Here is a 19,807-nt window from a genome sequence, read left to right on the forward strand (position 1 = left end):
AAACTTGTAGCCAATCAGCAGGTAAGGGGCGTGTCTATGGTGAGAGGAGAGGCTCAGTGCACGTCATTATTCAAAACACACGAGGAGTTACACAGGACGGACATTAGCCAAGAAAGAACTAACATATGCTGGCTTTTGCTTGACTATGCTCGTGTGTCATGTTCGCTTGTTTGTCCATTTGCGATCGTATTGTAGCTCACTCCAGCGATAATAAAGACCCGTTCATTTCCACACCGTATGGAGCATCTAAATCCCCTCAGTGTTTCAAGGTTTCAAGCGTCAGCTCACAAAACGTGTCCGACAGGTAAGATACTATACTCCTAATATACCGGTATGTTTGTTTCCTCTTTACATCTGTGGTGTGACAAGCAGCGTGGCGAGGGACCGTGAGAGCGGGCCGGTGACGAGTGTTAATGAGTGCCAGCTGCATGACACACCGTTCTCGTCTCGCGGCCATGTGACGGGACATAAAAAGAGGAACAAAGGCAGCGGAAGACGAGAGAGGACCAGGCCTGGACTTTATGTTGAGTTTTGTTTATGTTTTATTATGCGTGTGCGGACAGTCGTCCGTGAGGGGCTGCCCACGTTTTATTATGTGGGTATTTGCGGACAGTCGTCCGTGAGGGGCTGCCCGCGGTTTACTTTCGTTTCATTTATTTATTTTTACATTTAAGTTTGTTGAATGTTCGCCGGTTCCCGCCTCCTTCCTTCCAATCTACGAACATCGTTACAACATCTATATTACCCATCCGGTCATAATTGTAATATATGTCGTTAGCTGGACTATCGAGCTTGTATACTAACGTTATCGAGTTGTTCATGAGAACTGTTTGTGTTTTTGTGATCGCTATAACTCTAATCTTGTCATAATTGTAATATGTCATTAGCTGGACTGTCGGCTCATGTACTATCAAGTTGTTCAAGAGAACGGTCTATGTTTTTGTGATGTAAGGGGTGACTTTTTCATTGAATATTCGACTAGAATATGGATTAGTTACATACAGATTCTGCCATAGTCGTTGCCTGGGTTACGTATGTGTGGGGCGGCGCTATCAATATAGGGCCGAGACCCTTTTTGGGGGTAGGGGCGTTATCCCACCTTTAAGACAAATTCTTAGATGTTCGTAAGAATGTCCCTAAGTGCAATTCTTAAAAATTCTTAAGAAGTTCTCAAATATTTTCTTACGAACATCTAATTTTCTTCTTAAGAAGAAAATTAAAGGTGTTATTCGGTGTTATTTCATTGAAAGGCAGGTATTGCTGAATACTCGCTGAATGAAAAACACTTCAAAGTCCGTCTTTTTCCGCTGCCTGCACATTTGTTTTAATGTTTGAGCCTATATTATCTTCATATTTAAAACAGTCTGAGTAATTCTGAGTCTTGAATTTTAAACTCTTAAGCGTTGGCTTTCTAGATATATGTTACTTATGTGTCTCCTTATAAAGGCTTGCGAGCACCAGCCCTTTTATTAGGGGTACGTCAAAATGCCTAATTTGCCAAAATGGGGGGTGACAGGCAAGGGGTTAATGGAATAATGGCTAGAAAGCAGCGCACATGATACCAGTCACAGCCTATCCTACAGGATACTATAATGACAAACAAATTATGTAATTTCAAAAGAATGAGCAAAATAAAATGGGCTAAATCGAAACTAAACGATTTTTAGAATAAATCCTTCTAAAGGATTTCTCCCTGCTCTTTTGTTAAATGTTCATTAAGCGAAGCAAAGTTTTACTGAAAGATCCAGTGCACGGTTTGTGTTTGTTGCAGTGCAGTTTTTTAGAATAAAACTCGTGGTCAGGAGATAAGACAGAAGAAAAAAATTATCCATGGCCGTTCAGGGCTTCTGTACAAAGGTGTAAACGAGCTTAATCACCCAAACATGATAATTACCCCATGATTTACTCACCCTCAAGCCATCCAAGGTATTTGACATTCTTCTTTTCTTCACTCTTCAAACACTGGCACTCCATCTTTATTAAGCAAACCTAGAAAATAAATAAACGGTTAGTGACAGGAAAGTGCAGTGAAAATGTTTTTTCTACAGATCAGAAACGTGATAAGAGTAATACATCTGGACTGATGATAAAACATGCAAACAAACAGCAGAAGAACATCGCTGAGGCAAACACTCACGAGTCTCATGAATGATCACAGACAAATCCATATTAAAACTATGCTAGATGGTGTACGCACCTCATAGCCTAGAAGTCTAGACACACCCTAGCGGCAGCTAATTTAATCTGCCCGCGAGTGTAGTCTAGGAACTCTCAATACCCTTCTGAGCTGTATTCCTCTCACTCTTGCCGGACCAATCACATCGTGTAGAGTCGGTGGGCGGGGCCATAATGACGACGGCCGAGTTGCGTTTGCGTGCTTCTAGTAAACACAGAAACTGGCAAACGGCGGAGAAAAGAACAAAGAACGGCACTGAAGTCATTCTTAAAAAAGGAAGATTTGTTCGGAGTTTAGCCGACCGTATACGGCGAATGTTTAATCTATCAACAAGCTCTGCTTCACCTTCGTTGCTCTGGTTGGTGTATTGCTATCCTATCGCGTGCAGAGGGAGTTTGAAAGACAACCGTTTATCCCGCCCCTCGGATTGAGCTGTCAATGGTGAGTTTCCAGACCAAACATCTTGATGTGGCTCTGGCTTGTCAGGCTACGCACCGGAAGTCAAATGTTAATTTTTGGGTGAACTATTCCTTAAATGAACATCATACAACGCTTGAATATGACAAATTAATATCTCACACATAATAATACTTCAGAGAGTGATGCTATTTTCTACCATTTTGTTTCTTTCCCTAAATAAATATATCTGTGGAGCAACTGTTGGAATCTCCCGCATAAATAACACAGGCCTACTTTCATTAGTCTTGTGAACAGCATGTTTTTGTGGTGACAATCGAATGTAACTTGATGTGAAGATGATAGAATGATCTAGAAATCAACTATATAATAATATTAAATCAGGGCTCACTTTTTCAACAGGGCACAATGGAAACATTTACTGGGTTCATTTAAACATTTCAACTATTTTTTTTCTCAGGATTGCTGAAGGGGAAATTATCTGAATAATTAAATGACACTCACCAGTGACAGAAACACTGAAGCTCCTGATGATGCTGATTCTTCTCACTTTCTTACTCAATCTGAATCTCGTGTTGATGAGGATCTTCACTGAATATTCCCCAGAGTCTTCAGTTGTGGTGTGTGTGATGGTCAGAGCTCCAGTCTGATGATCCAGCTTCAGTCTGTCTCTGAATCTCTCTTTACACTGATCATCTGCACAGATCTGACTCTGATCTTCAGTGATTTCAGCGATGAGAACGTCATTAAAATACCACGTCACTGAATCATTTGTGTTTTTCATTACACCAGGATCTAAAGTGACAGATTCTCCCTCCATCACTGACTTTCTCTTCACTTCATCTCGATCAGCAGCAGAAACACCTGAAACACAGACCAACAGATGATTGAAATATCTTTTGCTGACAATGACAACATGAGAGACCTGTGGATATAGAAGTGATTTTCATGCTTTTCCTCCACCACTTTCGGTTGGAAAAGCAACACTTGTCCATGTTTAGTGATAATGGACACATTTTTTACATCACACCAAGACTGAAGATTGCCAACACCCTGAAACTGAGCTGCAGCACGGTGGCCAAGACCATACAGAAGATTAACATGACAGGTTCCACTCAGGAACAGGCCTAGCCATGGTCGACCAAAGAAGTGGTGCGCAAATGCTCAGCATCATATCCAGAGGTTGGCTTTGCAAAAAAGACGTATGAGTGCTGCCAGCATTGCTGCAGAGGTTAAAGGATCGGGATGGGGTGGGGGGAACCATACATCGCACACTGCATCAAATTGGTCTGCATGGCTGTCATCCCAGACGGAAGCCTCTTCTAAAGATAAAAGCCAGTGAACAGTAGAAAGCCAGAAGACAAGCAGATTATGGACATGGATTAGTGGAACCATGTCCTGTGTTATGATGAGACCAAGATAAACTTGTTTGGTTCCGATGGTGTGAAGTGTGTGTGGCGGCAACCAGGTGAGGAGGACAAAGACAAGTGTGTCTTATCTACAGTCAAGCATGGCGGTGGGAGTGTCATGGTCTGGGGCTGCATTAATGCGTTGCCGGCCCTTAAGAGTTACAGTTGATTGAGGGAACCATGAATGCCAACATGCAATATGACATATTGAAATAGAGCATGATCCCCTACCTTCGGAAACTGGGCCACAGGGCAGTATTACAACATTGTGACGACCCCAAACACACCTCTAAGATGACCACTGGCTTCCTTGCTAAAGAAGCTGAGGGTAGAGGCAATGGACTGGCCAAGCATGTCTCCAGACCTCAACATTATTGAGCATCTATGGGGCATCCTCAAACAGAAGGTGGAGGAGCACAAGGTCTCTTAACATCCGACAGCTCAGTGATTTCATCATGGAGGAGTGCTGTAAAGCTCTGGTGAACTCCATGCCCAACAGGGTTAAGGCTGGAAATAATGGTGAACACAGAATATTGGCAATTTGGGCCCAATTTGGACATTTTCACTTATGGGGTTTACTCACTTTTGTGAGATGTTTACTGTGTGCAAGTAGCAAAAAGACATCTTAATATCACTGCAAAATTAGCAATAACACATTAATGATGTGATTTAAAAGACTTGCTTTTGAACACAATGACTCACCATGAACAGCGACACCAAACAAACTTGTACCGCTGCTGCTGCTGCTGTAGGACACCTTTAGATAATAAAGTCCAGAGTCTGTGTTTGTGGTGTTAGTGATGGTCAGAGATCCAGTCTGATGATCCAGCTTCAGTCTGTCTCTGAATCTCTCATTACCTTCATTACACTGAACATCTGTACAGATCTGACTCTGATCTCGATTGATTTGAGCGATGAGAGCATCTTTAAAATACCACTCCATCCTCTCATGTCGATTTGTTTCATCACCAGTGTGTATAGTGACTGAATCTCCCTCCATCACAAACGCTGATATTCCATTTTTACCAACACCGAGAAAACCTGAAGAAGAAATGAACAGTTACATGTCTAAAGGATATAAATATGTAAGGATTCAGAGATGCAAGAGGCAATTCAGAGTGAGCAGGGGAGTGATGTTTATTAACAACAGAAGACAACACACAAGACAAAGACTCGAGACAAGACAACAAGAGATAAACCGAAAAAACTGTCAAACTGTCAAAACAATGACTTGAGAAATCAAACTAAAATGAACTGGAATTTGAGGGGGGGCGGGGGGGGGGGGGCGACGACAAAAGAAATAAGACAAAGCAGCAAGAGGAAAAAAATGCAACACTGCAAATAACAAATAAATAAAAGACTGGATAGAAACAATATCAAAACCTTGAATAAGAGAACACAAAATAAGACCCAGGAGAACTAGAGCGAAATAAAGAAAACAAAACACAGGAAGAATAATATTTTACTACGTCTGCACTACAGTATTTATTTCAATCCAGTGAAATCCCACAGAACAAATGTCTTAAATTAGATAAATTAGGTTTCTGTTGGTGGTTAGACACCTAACATGCACTAATAAAGGGAACCCCTGGTGTTAAGACTAAATGATGTCTCTTACTGAAATACAGCTCTGAAAAAAAAATAAGAGACCACTTAACATTGAGAAATCAATTTAAAAAAAGTTAAGTGGTCTCAGTTTTTTTCAGAGCTGTATGTAGTATAAAACCCATGAAGATCCACGTTTTAAAAAAACGATCACATTTAAAACATCCACATCCTTTCAAATATATTTTGGACAAAGGGGCCTCCGTTTTGTTTAGGTGCACAGTCCATGACGTCAAATGGTTGCACTTGGTGAGCAACTGGCACTACTTGTAGCTATTTTTACCACAACAACATAGACAATGCCATATTGTGCGGCTTTTGGCTGTAATTTTCACTCAAAGGGCAACAGGAGAAGCGACATAAGTCTTCACTGCTTTCCAAGTGACAAAAAGAGGAGAAATAAATGGGAAGATGCCTGTGGATGAACAAAACTTCCTAAAGACCTACGTCTCTGTTCTCTCCACTTTAATCCTGATGACTTTGCTCTGTGTTTATGGAGTCACACACATCCACTGACCACTGCACTGCTGCTTCAGACTTGTCAACTTGTCTGCGTTGCTACATCAATCATAGCTGGGGAACACTGTGCACTTACTGACTGAAATCTGACGTCGTCATACTCCGATTTTAGTCTGAATGTGAGTCTGATACTGCTCTGTTGGGCTGCGTTTCAACCAAATCAGGAAAGAAAATGCCTCTAAACTCAATTGGACAGGCCGACAACCAATCAGAGCAACACGTAAGTGACGTATGTTGAGCGACGCATAGCTGTTAACAGAACTCAACTGCACGTATGCCATATAAATGTATAGCACATCTTTTTAATGAGGCACCAACATATAGATCACCAACATACAATTTTTTTTTAACCTAGACCACTGAATGTGTGAATGGGAAGCTTTTCAATTTGGGTAGGCCAAATCCAGGCGGAAATCCCCCAAAAATGGCCCTGAGTGTAAGAGGTTAATAATCTTTCATAGGGCAAAAGTATTATAATAGAGCTCCACAAAGCACATATTCACATCCCGTTTGGAGGATGATGTGCTTGAGGAATCAATGTTAAGTGGTCTCAATTTTTTCTAGAGCTGTACATAAAACGATGTGAATTGTTAAATAATGTAATCTTTTATGGGTTTTCTACTACATATTTTAGTCAAATATATAATTTAAGTAATAATCATTAAAGTTTGAATAGATTAGGAACTAAAAGATTAAAATCTCAGAAATGTATTTGTATATGATATGTGAAAACTACATCAAACCACAACTAAAGTATGGAGGAAATTCTCTTGAAAGAGTCAAATTCATTGTTACTCCAAAAGTTAAAGTAGACAGATCTGCAGCCGCAGACATGATGTGATGGACACGATGTGGAGGAATGTTTGGGGGTGATGTACATCATGAAATTAATGATGTGATTTTAATATAAAAAAACTTGCTTTTGAACATAATGACTCACCACGAACAGCAACAATGAAGATCTGGTTACTCAGTGGTAAGTTTGATTGTTCATAAAGTCCAGAGTCTTCAGTTCTGGTGTTCATGATGGTCAGAGTTTCAGTCTGATGATCCAGCTTCAGTCTGTCTCTGAATCTCTCATTACCTTCATTACACTGGACATCTGTACAATAACGTCTGTAAAATTGATTCATTTCAGCTATGACAGCATCTTGAAACCACCATTTAATAGTAATATATCCATCAGATCTTAAATTTCTATTACTGAGTAAAGTGACTGAATCTCCCTCCTTCACAAACAATGGCACTCCAAGCCAGGGAAAACCTGGAGAAAAAATAAATGGCTAAATTTAATAGAGAATACATATATCAAATACACTGTTTTTCTAAACAGATAAACGTGAGTAGAGAAATACATCTGGTTTGATAATGTAACATGCAAACAAATAGCAGAAAAACATTATTGATTTACACACACAATATCAGACAAACGTGGATTATCCTGAACAACTTCATGAACATAATCTTTGAAGATGAATATCACACAATAAAAACCTCAGAACGTTATACCATAATCCACCATTTGGTTTTATTTTCCACAAAATATTTCATATTTAGAACTAACTTAACGTTAACTTAATGATTGAATTCCCCGCATACATGGCCTAAAGTTACTTTGATGTAACGTTACATTTGTTTTAATTTGTAAGCTTTTATCCAAAGCGACTCGCGATATATTAAAGCTACATTTGCTCAGTTTATGATGAACGCCATTATATATATTAAAGCTACATTTGCTCAGTTTATGATGAACGCCATTATATTTTTAGATTAGGTTTTAATATCACATAATTTACGAGCATTTGTCGCCTGAAAAAAACTAACGTCGAGTAATACGAATAACATATTTTTTGTCGAATATAAAGCGAAGATAACCTCGTTTGTTTACATCGTCGACATGAAGAGAGACTGTACAACAACAAAAAAACATATAGTTATCTGTCTTACCCTGCTCAAGTAAACACAACAGGAGCAAAATCGAGACGTACTTCATTTTTCACCGTTTTTTCCTTCTAATTCAGTTTTCACTTGACGTCACAGGATAGGGACGCCATACTTGGCCTTAAGGGCAAAAGAAGTCTTTCCTCCATCGACATTACCTTTTATAATACTGATCTCACAATATGAATTAAAACCCTTTCAAACATGAGATTAAAAAACAAAAAATTTAAAACGTTTCAAATTCATGTAACTGCCACAATATTTTTTTTTTTATTACATCTATATTTTAGTTGATGTTGTTATTACATACTCTGAACTGTACCACAATGTATATTTTTGTCTGTAATTTAACTAATAAAATAAAAAAGATAAAAATGATCTCCATTAAGGGCGACGCCATTTTTCCACTATTTAAAGTGAAAGTGATGTATTTTGAGAACGCATCGTCTTCTTTTGATTTGTGTTTTACGGCGGTTGGCAAACCAGCTTAAGGTGCAATCTCGCCACCTACTGGGGTGGAGTGAGAAGTCTCAATGAACAAAATAAATAAATGAAGGGGGGAAAAAAACACTCACTCACATTTCCTCTAATGTGCAGGGAATAATTAGCTTTGGGTGTCCTATACGGAGCCTGGTTATAATAGTGTCTTCTTGCCACATATTTCCAACTGCTGTTTTAATAATACTTTTAACTTATGTTCTGTTACTCTCCTTTTCTCAAAGCTGTCTTGGCCAGTTTATCTCATTCCCTTTGCTGCCATAATCTATCATTGGTGTAATTATTGCATACTCTTTTCAACAACTGTATCATCTCAGTGAGCTTTTACACATGCGCAGTGAGGTGAATTTGGAGTTATCTGATGTTTCAGTGAGAAACCTTTGGAAAACGCTATAGTGTGGACAGAGAGCATTTTGAAGAATTAATTGAGACGTAGCCTGATGTTTGACTAATACATTTGCTATTGTTTTTCTCCCTCAGTGTCAACCCGTTCCTCATGATTTTCCCCAGCACATCATTTTAATCACTAGTTATGTTCAGTTTCACCATGAAATGTAAGTCATCCACAATTCAGAGAGTACTCTTCTACTTTTAGCCATTTGAAACAGTCGGGTAGCTACACCCTCAGAAGAAAAGCGTTCACTGAGGCGGTAATATGAACCCTTAACCTTTTGGAGAAAAAAAAATATATATTTTTTTTATCCATCAAGAACATTTAAAATCTAAAAGGCCAGAAGAACTACAACATTATATGATATGCAAATGTAATGTGTGAAGGAGGAGGGTCACACACTGCTATGGGAGGATTCACACAACACACACCATGAACAGTTCTGCAGTCAGAACACACACTGAACCTGAAGAAAATGCTTCACATGTTAGTTTTGTTCTGTTTGTGCGGTTGGAGTCTGACTGGTAAGTTATAAAAGCATTTATTGCTTGTTTTGCTTTTCCGTTTCAGTGTAAATTAGAATTAGATTATTTTCATCTGCTGTTGATGTACCAAAAGAATTATGAATATTTATGAATATGATACGAGATCTACTAGCTTTCAGTGCAGGGCCAGTTGCTCAAAAAGTTTAATCTGGATCAGAATGATCTCATGTTTTGCTATCCAGGATCAGGTAATCCATTTTACTTTTGTGCTGGTAAGATACACACTATTTTAGATGAGCAAATCTGGATTTCTTCTGCTCTACGCAGCCCCTGAAGGGATATGGTGATGGAAATAAAATATGATATGAATATTTCAATGCTTTAGCTTTCTCTCAGAAAAGTTTTGTGTAGCTTTCACCCGAGAAACTGCGTTCGCCCACAGAGAATTGTTGACTGGTTCATCTCTTATATTAAGACAATGTAGTTTACAAACTGTAATAAAAAACTCTTTAAATAAAATATATTTTTGTTTGATATTTACAGCTGTTTGGGGATTATTTTATGACACCAGTTTGTTTTATTTTTTCACTTTGACTGTAGGCCACCGAAGGCTTAATATAAAGCCTAATGTCTACTCCTAATTCATTACTTTAACAGTTAAACTAATTAAAAGAAAATAAAGTTTTTGTGTGAATTACATGATAAAATTTTTGTATTTTTTTACTAGTTTTTTGTTCCTGAAATCCACCCTTCTGATAGGATCAGTATCATCCAGATGTTTTGGATCAAAAGGATCTCAATCTTAAAAAGTTTTGACCAACACAAGCTGATGATTTGATCCAGATCAAAACCAAGATTGAATTTTGTGACCTAGTCTGATTTCAGAATCCTTTTTTCTTTTGAACCCATTTTCAATTTTGATTTGACCCGATCCGACAGCCGAAACACGATCAGATTACTTTTGAACAGCTGGCCCCCATCTCATAGTTTTTCCCTTAGGCCGGGGCTCCGTAGAGCACTGGTAATCCAGATTCGGTCCAACTCTGCTTTGAAAACCTGGAATAAAAGTAAAATAAATTACCTGATCCTGGGTAGCAAAACATAGGATTTCCAAATCGGATTTTCTGATTCAACCGGCCTGAGGTCTCTCTAGCGATTAGAATAATGGAAATCTCTACAGTGAATGTAAATGTTCTGTGTTCAAGTGTGAACTTTCCATTGAGCTGCTTTCAAATATAAGGCCATTTTTATCCTTTTATAAATATTTCTGCAGTTATCATATACATCTGCAAATGTCATGGAAATGTATTAGTCAGAATGTGCAGGACATTCATAGTGCAGACTGTCCAGTGATCTAAATATACCATTTATTTAAAATAAAAAATAAAATTAATAAAAAACCTATTTAAAATATCCAGAACTATTAAAACTGTAATTTCACTCTGCAATATTTATCATGCATTTATTGCCAATAATTTTGAACCTTGATTGTTCTCTACAATTTAAAACAAATTAAAGGATGTGCTGCACCAATACACTTGATATTTCATAGTTGATATTTTACATCTTGTTTTGTGTTTCTGCTTGTTTTGGATGTTCTCAACTTTACATGTAAATGAAGCTGATTTCAGGCTTTATAAACCATCAGAAGTCAAAACTCTGTTCATGTTCATCAGGTGTGTTTGGTGAGTCAGTGTCAGTGACTGAAGGAGATTCTGTCACTCTAAACACTGATCTTACTGAAATACATAAAGGAGATGACATACTGTGGAAATATGGAGCTGAAAACTCTCAAATATGTAAAATAAAGAAAAGAAACGAAACCTTCTCCACATATAACTGCACTGATGAGAGATTCAGAGACAGACTGAAGCTGGATCATCAAACTGGATCTCTGACCATCACAAACATCTCAACTGAACACGCTGGAGATTATAAACTTGAGATAAATCGAGCGACAGAGTCATCAAAAACATTCAGAGTTTCTGTCTATGGTGAGTAGAGATCATTCGTCCAAACGTTCACATATTCAATTTACACATTCAGATGTTCAATCGTTTTATAGTTTGAGATGACAGACACATTCAGTGACCATCAACACACTAAACACTCACTCAACACACGAGATATCACACAGATTCACTACAATTCACAACACTGAAAATACATATGAAAGTTCATACTCTTCTTATTCTCTCATGTTTTCCAGCTCGTCTGCCTGTTCCTGTCATCAGCAGTAACTGTTCTTCGTCATCATCATCATCATCATCCTCATGTTCACTGGTGTGTTCGGTGTTTAATGGGAGTCATGTGACTCTCTCCTGGTTCAAAGGAAACAGTTTATTGTCCAGCATCAGTGTGTCTGATCTCAGCAGCAGTCTCTCTCTACCTCTGGAGGTGGAATATCAGGATAAAAACACCTACAGCTGTGTGCTGAACAATCCCATCAGCAACCAGACCAGACATCCCAACATCACTCAACTCTGCCACACATGTGCAGGTACGGCAGCACGGCTGATATAATGTGTGTGTTTATTCACTGACCTGATCTCTGACTTCTTTCTTTATCATTACACTACTGAACACACTGTCTCCTTCAGGTCCTCCAGTCTCTCTGATAGTGCTGATCTCTGCTGGATCTCTGATGATTGTTGCGGCTCTCTGGATCTTCTGGATCTGCAGGAAACACAGAAAAACTGATCAAGAAGGCAAGTATTATTTTCTCCTTTTAAACAATTATGAAATCAAATAAGATAATTCTTTGAAAATATGTTCTAAATATTTTAGCCAACTGGTAGCCCTATTTTATGATTTAATTAAAATTATTCTCCATTTTCTTTGGCTTATAAATGTCTGTTTGTATATAATGACACTGGACGTCGTTCTTTATTCATCTCACACACACACAAAAGGTTCTCAAACTGCATCAACACTGGAAATACAAACTTAGACAAAAACACAAGTTTATTCTTTAATTCAAAAACTAAAAAAATAATTGGGATTTTATGAATGTAATCTTACATGTGTAAGGATGTGGCTGGTGCTCTAAAATCGATGTATATGAATGATAATTAAATTCAAAAACGAATGATAAATTAAATACAAAGAAAGGTAAAATACTTTACTTTTGTTAAACATCACATCTGGTTTTGATTTATGTGTCTCTCTAAATTGTCTGATAAATAAAAAAATTTAGGCCTAATGGCAAATAAAATGTTTTATTGCCGTTTTTGAAAATGTATAGTGTCACTTTAGTGTTAACTTTGAAAGCCCTAATAATAACACTGTGAAGAACCAGATCTGGTTAAGATTGGGTTTTGTGGTTTTATCTATTATAGTTCAAAGAGTTGAGACTCGAGCAGAAGAGATCACTTACGCCGAGACGACGTTCCACAAAAGAAAAACACAGAAATCGGTAAGACAGTTTATAGCTCAATTGTTGAGTATTATATTTCAGCAGTGATTCAGACGTAGATTAGTGTTTGCTTTTGTCTGTCTGTATAATAATGAAGCACATTTCTACTAGGTAAAATAAAATTATGCAATTCGTAATTATGACAAAAAGACGAAATTAGGACTTAAAACTTTGAGATTAAAGTCATAATTATGACAAACACATTAAAAAAATATCACACATACACATTAAAGAGTACTTGTGTATGTCATAAGTGTGATTTTTCATTTTTAATCTTTTGTACTTCACAATTTAGATTTTTTTTGTCATAATTATTATTTAAAAGCACACAGTCTCATTTTTTAATCACACAGTAAATCTCAAAACACAACAGACCCATCGGATGTTTATAAGACTTGTTACTTTTAAAAACTTAAATTACATTTATTATTATTATGTCTGCGACATTGTATTGTGTTATGCATTTTACAGAAAGTTGAAGAGGAGGATCATGTGGAATATGCACCAATCAAAATCAGAAGATGATCAAACATTAATGCTGTTCTTTTTAAAAACCCAGATTGTGTGATCATTTTCACTATGAGACTCTGAAGGCCCTATTGTAACGGTCTGAGCACATGAAGAGCACACCGCAGGTGCACTTACGGCGTGTCCTAAACCACTTTTGCTAGTTTAACGTCAGAAGATTATTCAGATCAGACGCATGATCCAATGAGAAAATGTGGCACAGGATGTGAAAATGTCTGGCTAAAACTAACAAAAAACACTTGCCACACGCCTGCCGTCACATTGCGCCGTGTGTATGAAAGGCCCTGAGTCTGAATCATCATGTTACATTAGGAAATCACACAATACATACGGGATCATCCTAAAGTATTATAACTGAAATCAGATTAATGAAATGTTCACCTAAAAACCTATCACTTATCATATGGCCCATTGCACCATTTTTATGTTTGCAAAACGTAGATGCAAGCTAGTTATCAAAAGGTGAGACCTCCACTGAGGTCTCACTTATTTATATCTGCACACAATGTGGTTTGATCAGTTGGGCAGACATACAGCTTGAGCATGAGAAACTGCTGGATGTTTGCATTTGATGTCAGTTGTAGTGTTCGTCTGAGGTGTCACTGTGACCGTTTGTTTCTGAGGTGTCAGTAAAGCACCTGTGCAAGTGTGTCTGAGGTGTCAATAAAGTGTGTGTGTATCGGTGCGAGTGTGTCTGAGGTGTCAATAAAGCGTCTGTGCGAGTGTGTGTCTGAGGTGTCAGTCTGTTTGAACAAGTCGTTGCAAGGATTGTTCCATTTATGCTCACATGAAACTGTTTTCTACATGGAAGCCACTCTATTAAAAAATACTGAACCCATTAGTGCTGATGTTACTCTGAAAAATGTATACATTATATTCTTTGTGTGCATGATGATCCTGCAGTTGAGCAGCGCTACTCTCAGGAAAAAAGGTACAACAGCTGTCATGTGCAGTAGCTTTTCATAAGGTACACCTTATTTACCCCTTAATGCTGCACATCAGCACCTAAATGGTCAAAAAGGTACCGTACCAGTGACAGCTTATACCCTTTCTTCCTGGGAGTGTACTTTTTAAGAACTATTCTTGATCTGTTTTTATTTTCTTATTAAAGGTTATATTCTGTTTTCTGCCAGTGTCTTGGTCATAAACACAATAAATAATAAATACAATGTAGCCTTATGATTTATAATTTGTATTGATGGTTTTTGAAAACTCACCATTGACAGCTCAATCCGAGGGGCGGGATAAACGGGGACCCACTTTATATTAGGTGGCCTTAACTACTATGTACTTACATTGTGAGTAACCATTTGATACAATGCACTTATACATGTTTTTACATTGTACTAACATTTTAAAAATACCTGCATGTAATTACGTCTGTAATTCATTTCTGTAGTTACATTTGTAATTACACAGTTGGCACTTCCCTTACACCTAACCCTGCTCTTAAACTGACCCACACCACCACACCTGTCCCTAACTCTACCCGTATATCCCATCTCAATATCAGCAAAGGTGCTTTGCAATACAATTTGAACACAGTAAGTATATTGTACTTATTTTTTTATGCAAGTACATAGTACTTAAGGCCACCTAATATAAAGTAGGGCCATAAACGGTTGTCTTTCAAACTCCCTCTGCACGTAATAGGATAGCGCTACAACCAACCAAAGCAATGAAGGTGAAACAGAGCTAGTTGACAGATTAAACATTCGCCGTATCCAGTCGGCAAAACTCAGAACACATCTTCCCTTTTTAAGAATGACTTCAGTGCCGTTCTTTGTTCTTTTCTCAGAGAAAAGCTTAACTCCAAGTCTTCCAGAGTCGCGGTCAAAGCTGATTCGAAAGACCGCCGTTCGCCAGCTTCTGTGTTTACTAGAAGCACGCAAGCACAACTCGGCCGTCATGTTAGGCCCCGAACACCGACTGATGTGATTGGCCCGACCAGAGTTTGGTTTTTACAGCTCAGACGTGTATTGAGAGTTGCTAGACTCGCAGATTAGATTTGCTGCGGGGTCTAGAATTAGGCTACTTTTTTTTTTGCCTGCATCGTCTAGCAAGTCTGGTCACAAAATAACTGCAGACCTCTCATCAGGAATAGAATGAGGAATCATTAATTTCTGAAAAACATAACACTTTTTTTTTGGCTGCGTTCGTCTGCTCTTTTATAACGTCACGCGATGCGGTCACACAAACCATTCTTTCAGTAAAATAAAAAGCATAAAAGTATAAATGAGTCGAGGTTCTTACGCTACATGATAATACAACATTAATAAACGACTGCATTGACATTATATTACCCTCTCTGTTGTTTATACACCGGCAACACAGCATCCATTGCGACACGTCAGACTCTGGAGATTTGTTGTTGTTTTTTTGCGTTGGTCTGCAAAGCTGTCATGTTGTGTGTGCGTGCTTTTACTTTAATAGCCACATCCTGCACTAAAGTTGTGCTTAATACACCGCCAAACAAAAGCACATGTGCTGCGTCCCAATACTAAGCCCTAAAAGTAAGTAGGCTACTCTTTTTGTAAAGAAAAAGTAGACATTTTTGAGTGTGTATCAGAGGAGTAGAGAAGCTGACTATCACGTCATACAGTTGCATCTTTAACGGCTGCTCTCTGTCGCATCCTGTTACCGTAAAGTGCCTGTCAATCATTTTGTCACACATCTCTCGAATATTTTTATTCATTTGTTCCTACCGTGAGAGAAATGCAGTAGCACGTTGATCTGCAGTCGCGGGTCTTTTATGCAGAGACTCCTCATATTATTAACGCATAATGATGCATGTAAAAGTTTTAATGTCCAAACGGATCTTTTTAAAAGTTTACATTGCTATTCCATATTATAACACGAATTAGTTATCACGTATAGTTTATCAGGTTCAACGTTGATTAGTCACATAAATCTCTAACCTTTATCAAACCTCACCGTCTGTCGCGCATATCCGCCATGTTTTGTAGTTTTTGTTAAACGTTTTACTCGTTTTTGTAGTTCCCCCTTTTACTGTCTATGGTAGTTCCTGCTTCAAAGCGCAATGGGTTGTGGGCTATGTTGGCCTTGCTCAGGATCCAGTGTTCACTTCCTCCCAGAGTACGGCAGGTGGAGAGTGAGATATTTCTTATGGTCCATAAGAGAAAATTAGGCATATTTGGAAGTATATAGGCCTAAATAAATCTCAGGATGCTTCCTATCATTTTAAATGATCAGAATCTATGGGGGGGTCTAAAATATGGCTTCTTATAAAAAGTGTTCCTGTGGCTCATTTTACCCCATTTCTCCTTTTCACAGTGTGGCAGAAATTATGGGTGGTTCCAAAGATACTGTATTTTTTTTGTTTTTGTTTATTATACACCGTTGCCATCTACAGGTCGTAATAGGAAAAACATGATTAACACATGATTAGGAATAACACATGATTAAAATGATGATTAGCATTATTCTGAAACAACGTATACATTTACTTTATTGTCTCCCTCACTGGCAGAGACACTAATGGGCCGGCTGCTATAAGAAATTAAAGAGGATCAACGGCAAAGTAAAGTTTATCAATGACCAATGGCAGCAGAAATTCTTTCCATAAGTATTTTCAACTTTAAAACATATTTACAAAACATAACTCATGTGGCCTAAGTAATGAGGTAAACAGAATGATTTTAAACTGTTTGCCATATTTCCATACAGTCAGCGGCGTAGCACCAAATTTTGGGCCCTGAGTACAAACCATCTTGCTGGGCCCCCATACCAAATACCATAGTGATACCAATGGGTGGGGTATTGCATTATCATAAAAACACTTAAAATGTAAACAAAATAAGCCACACTCTGATTAAAGGGGGGGGGGGGGGGTGAAACACTCATTTTCAGTCAGTGTCATGTCAATCTTGAGTACCTATAGAGTAGCATTGCATCCTGCATATCTCCGAAAAGTCTTTATTTTTTTAATAATTATATAAGAAAGATGCGCTGTTCCGAGTCTTTCCGAAAAAAGCAGAGCGGGTGGGGGCGTATCGTGTGAGCGGAGCTAAATAATGACGTGTGCGCGCCGCTGTTATTGTGTTGAGTGCGTCGTAAAGCTGTGTCATCCCTAACAGCGGGAAAAAACTTTATTCAAAATAAAAATATGGCTTTTAATCAGATACAGCCATACATCTATGATCCGGAATCAGACCCATAGGCTGAAGTTGAACAGGAGCAGCAGCAAAAACGACTAGAGCAGGACGTCTGTATGTGGTACAAGTTATACACTAACTATATAATATGCTTAGCGGCTTGTGTTATTTACATATTTATACTTGAATTATATCGTCGTATTTTTGTCTTTGAAGGTGTACATGTGGGAAGTGCAGTTGTGCACGTGTGCGTGTGTGTGTTTACGCGTGGTTTGTGTAGACAGTAAGCGGACTGGTTTTGCACGGCAGGCTAGTGTTTACATAGAAAGACACGGAATAGTAGCGCATTTGAATGAAGAAGCGTGCTTATTTAGTTCAACATATTTCCCCACTCTTTGTGTATTGTTGTTTGGAGTGCTTTTACAATACACAAACATAAAGTTACACATATACTGGCCAGCTAAACAAATGTACACGCACTACACATCGCATGCTCCATTGATCAATTAACTATACGTGATCATGTTTGGGCTACTTGATGAGCATAGGCAAAAACACAGACATTTGAAGCAGTCTCACTCACCGCCCGCGGTTCTAACGTTGGGACCTTTATCGTTGGGACTGCTCCATCCTTCAGCATTAGGCGATCGGAAAATCCGGCGTCGAGCTGGGCCTTGTTTATGAAACAGTCGGCACCGAAATGCAGTGAACAGACATAAACCTTTGCGCAACTCAGTTGCTTATCCGGAAAAGCAAATTACATCCACTGTTGCCTTAACGCGGGGTTTTTGGGCAATCTGTACAGGACTGTCTTGGTCTGGCAACCAAAAACACACTTTTTTGGTGACATTGTTAATTTCTTGAAGTCACATCACCTGTGCAGCGCAGCCTACGAGCCAGCGCTTTGATGGGCGTAGCCTGTTACTTTCGCTCTCTCCCTCTCTCTCTCCCACGCTCTTCCGGTAGAATTGTTCGTACGGCCCATAAAAGGAAATTCCGAAATTTTAACGTCAAGTGGACGCATGATCGCAAAAAACTTGCTGAAACTTATGACTAACCGGAAGTAGTATTTTTGACAAAGAAATACTCCCATCAAACGTCCACCTTAACTTTTGAAACTTTGTCCATGTTTAGTATGGGATTCCAAGTCTTTAACAGTGTAAAAAGATCAGTATGCATGAAACAGCATTTCACCCCCCCTTTAATGTATATGTATGTATAGAACACTGACTTCTAAGAAAATTATTAGAAAATGGAAGACATAAAAGACCACGGATCTCCCTCGATCTGGGGCTCCACACAAGATCTGACCCTTTGGGGTCAAAATGATAACGAGGGTCTGCAAAGGGACCAGGACGACTGGTCAGTGTAAAGGAAAGAATGAATGGGGCCATGTATCGTGATATTTTGAGTAAAAACCTCTTTCTATCATCAAGGGCATTGAAGATGTAACGTGGCTGGGTCTTTCAGCATGACAATGACCCCAAACACACACCACCCGGGCAACAAAGGAGTGGCTTCGTAAGAAGCATTTCAAGTCCTGGAGTGGCCTAGCCAATCTCCAGATCTCAACCCCATAGAAAAAAATCTTTGAAGGGAGTTGAAAATCTGTGTTGCCCAGCGATCAAACTACCAGCAACAGTGTGTAAAAACCTTGTGGTGACTTACAGAAAATGTTTGGCCTCTGTCATTGCCAAAAAAGGGTATATAAAAGCATTGAGATTAACTTTTGTTATTACAAATACTTATTTTTCCACCGTCATTTGCCAATAAATTATTTAAAAATCAGACAATTCTGTGTACCTATGATGAAAATTATAGGCCTCTCATCATTTTAAGTGGGAGAACTTGCACAATTGGTGGTTGACTAAATACGTTTTTGCCCCATATATATGCAGTGAGGCAAAAAGTATTAAGACAGCTACCAATTGTGCAAGTTCTCCCACTTAAAATGATGAGAGGCCTATAATTTTCATCATATATCTATATATATATATGATGAAAATTACAGGCCTCTCATCATTTTAAGTGTAATTATGTTCAGTTATGCACTCAATACTTGGTCGGGAATCCTTTTGCAGAAATGACTGCTTCAATGCGGCATGGCATGGAGGCGATCAGCCTGTGGCACTGCTGAGGTGTTATGGAGGCCCAGGATGCTTCGACAGCGGCCTTAAGCTCATCCAGAGTGTTGGGTCTCACGTCTCTCAACTTTCTCTTCACAATATCCCACAGATTCTCTATGGGGTTCAGGTCAGGAGAGTTGGCAGGCCAATTGCGCACAGTAATACCATGGTCAGTAAACCAT

At 38.6% G+C, this 19,807-nt stretch overlaps 1 protein-coding gene and 1 pseudogene across 12 annotated transcripts in view; one reads left to right on the forward strand and one right to left on the reverse strand.

The window, feature by feature from the left end:
- LOC137040037 (uncharacterized) overlaps positions 1-19,807 on the reverse strand; it is a 51,329-nt gene that overhangs the window by 1,036 nt on the left and 30,486 nt on the right. For 2 of the 12 annotated variants that reach the window (XM_067415450.1, XM_067415452.1), the window contains 5 exons: positions 11,986-12,117; positions 7,067-7,390; positions 4,705-5,043; positions 3,098-3,457; positions 1,911-1,989 (listed from right to left, as the gene is read on the reverse strand). In XM_067415450.1, coding sequence (XP_067271551.1) covers positions 1,949-1,989; positions 3,098-3,457; positions 4,705-5,043; positions 7,067-7,259 — 933 coding nt within the window. In that variant the 5' untranslated portion in view covers positions 7,260-7,390; positions 11,986-12,117 and the 3' untranslated portion in view covers positions 1,911-1,948. Of the gene's footprint in view, positions 1-1,910; positions 1,990-3,097; positions 3,458-4,704; positions 5,044-7,066; positions 7,391-8,073; positions 8,266-11,624; positions 11,740-11,985; positions 12,118-16,089; positions 16,359-19,807 lie in introns of those variants that run through there. The other 10 variants (XM_067415454.1, XM_067415453.1, XM_067415459.1 and 7 more) reach the window with 10 other exon arrangements.
- LOC137040048 (CD48 antigen-like) lies at positions 10,620-12,512 on the forward strand (annotated as a pseudogene).

This window comes from Pseudorasbora parva, chromosome 14, assembly GCF_024679245.1.
Source record: "Pseudorasbora parva isolate DD20220531a chromosome 14, ASM2467924v1, whole genome shotgun sequence".
Lineage (NCBI taxonomy): Eukaryota > Metazoa > Chordata > Actinopteri > Cypriniformes > Gobionidae > Pseudorasbora > Pseudorasbora parva.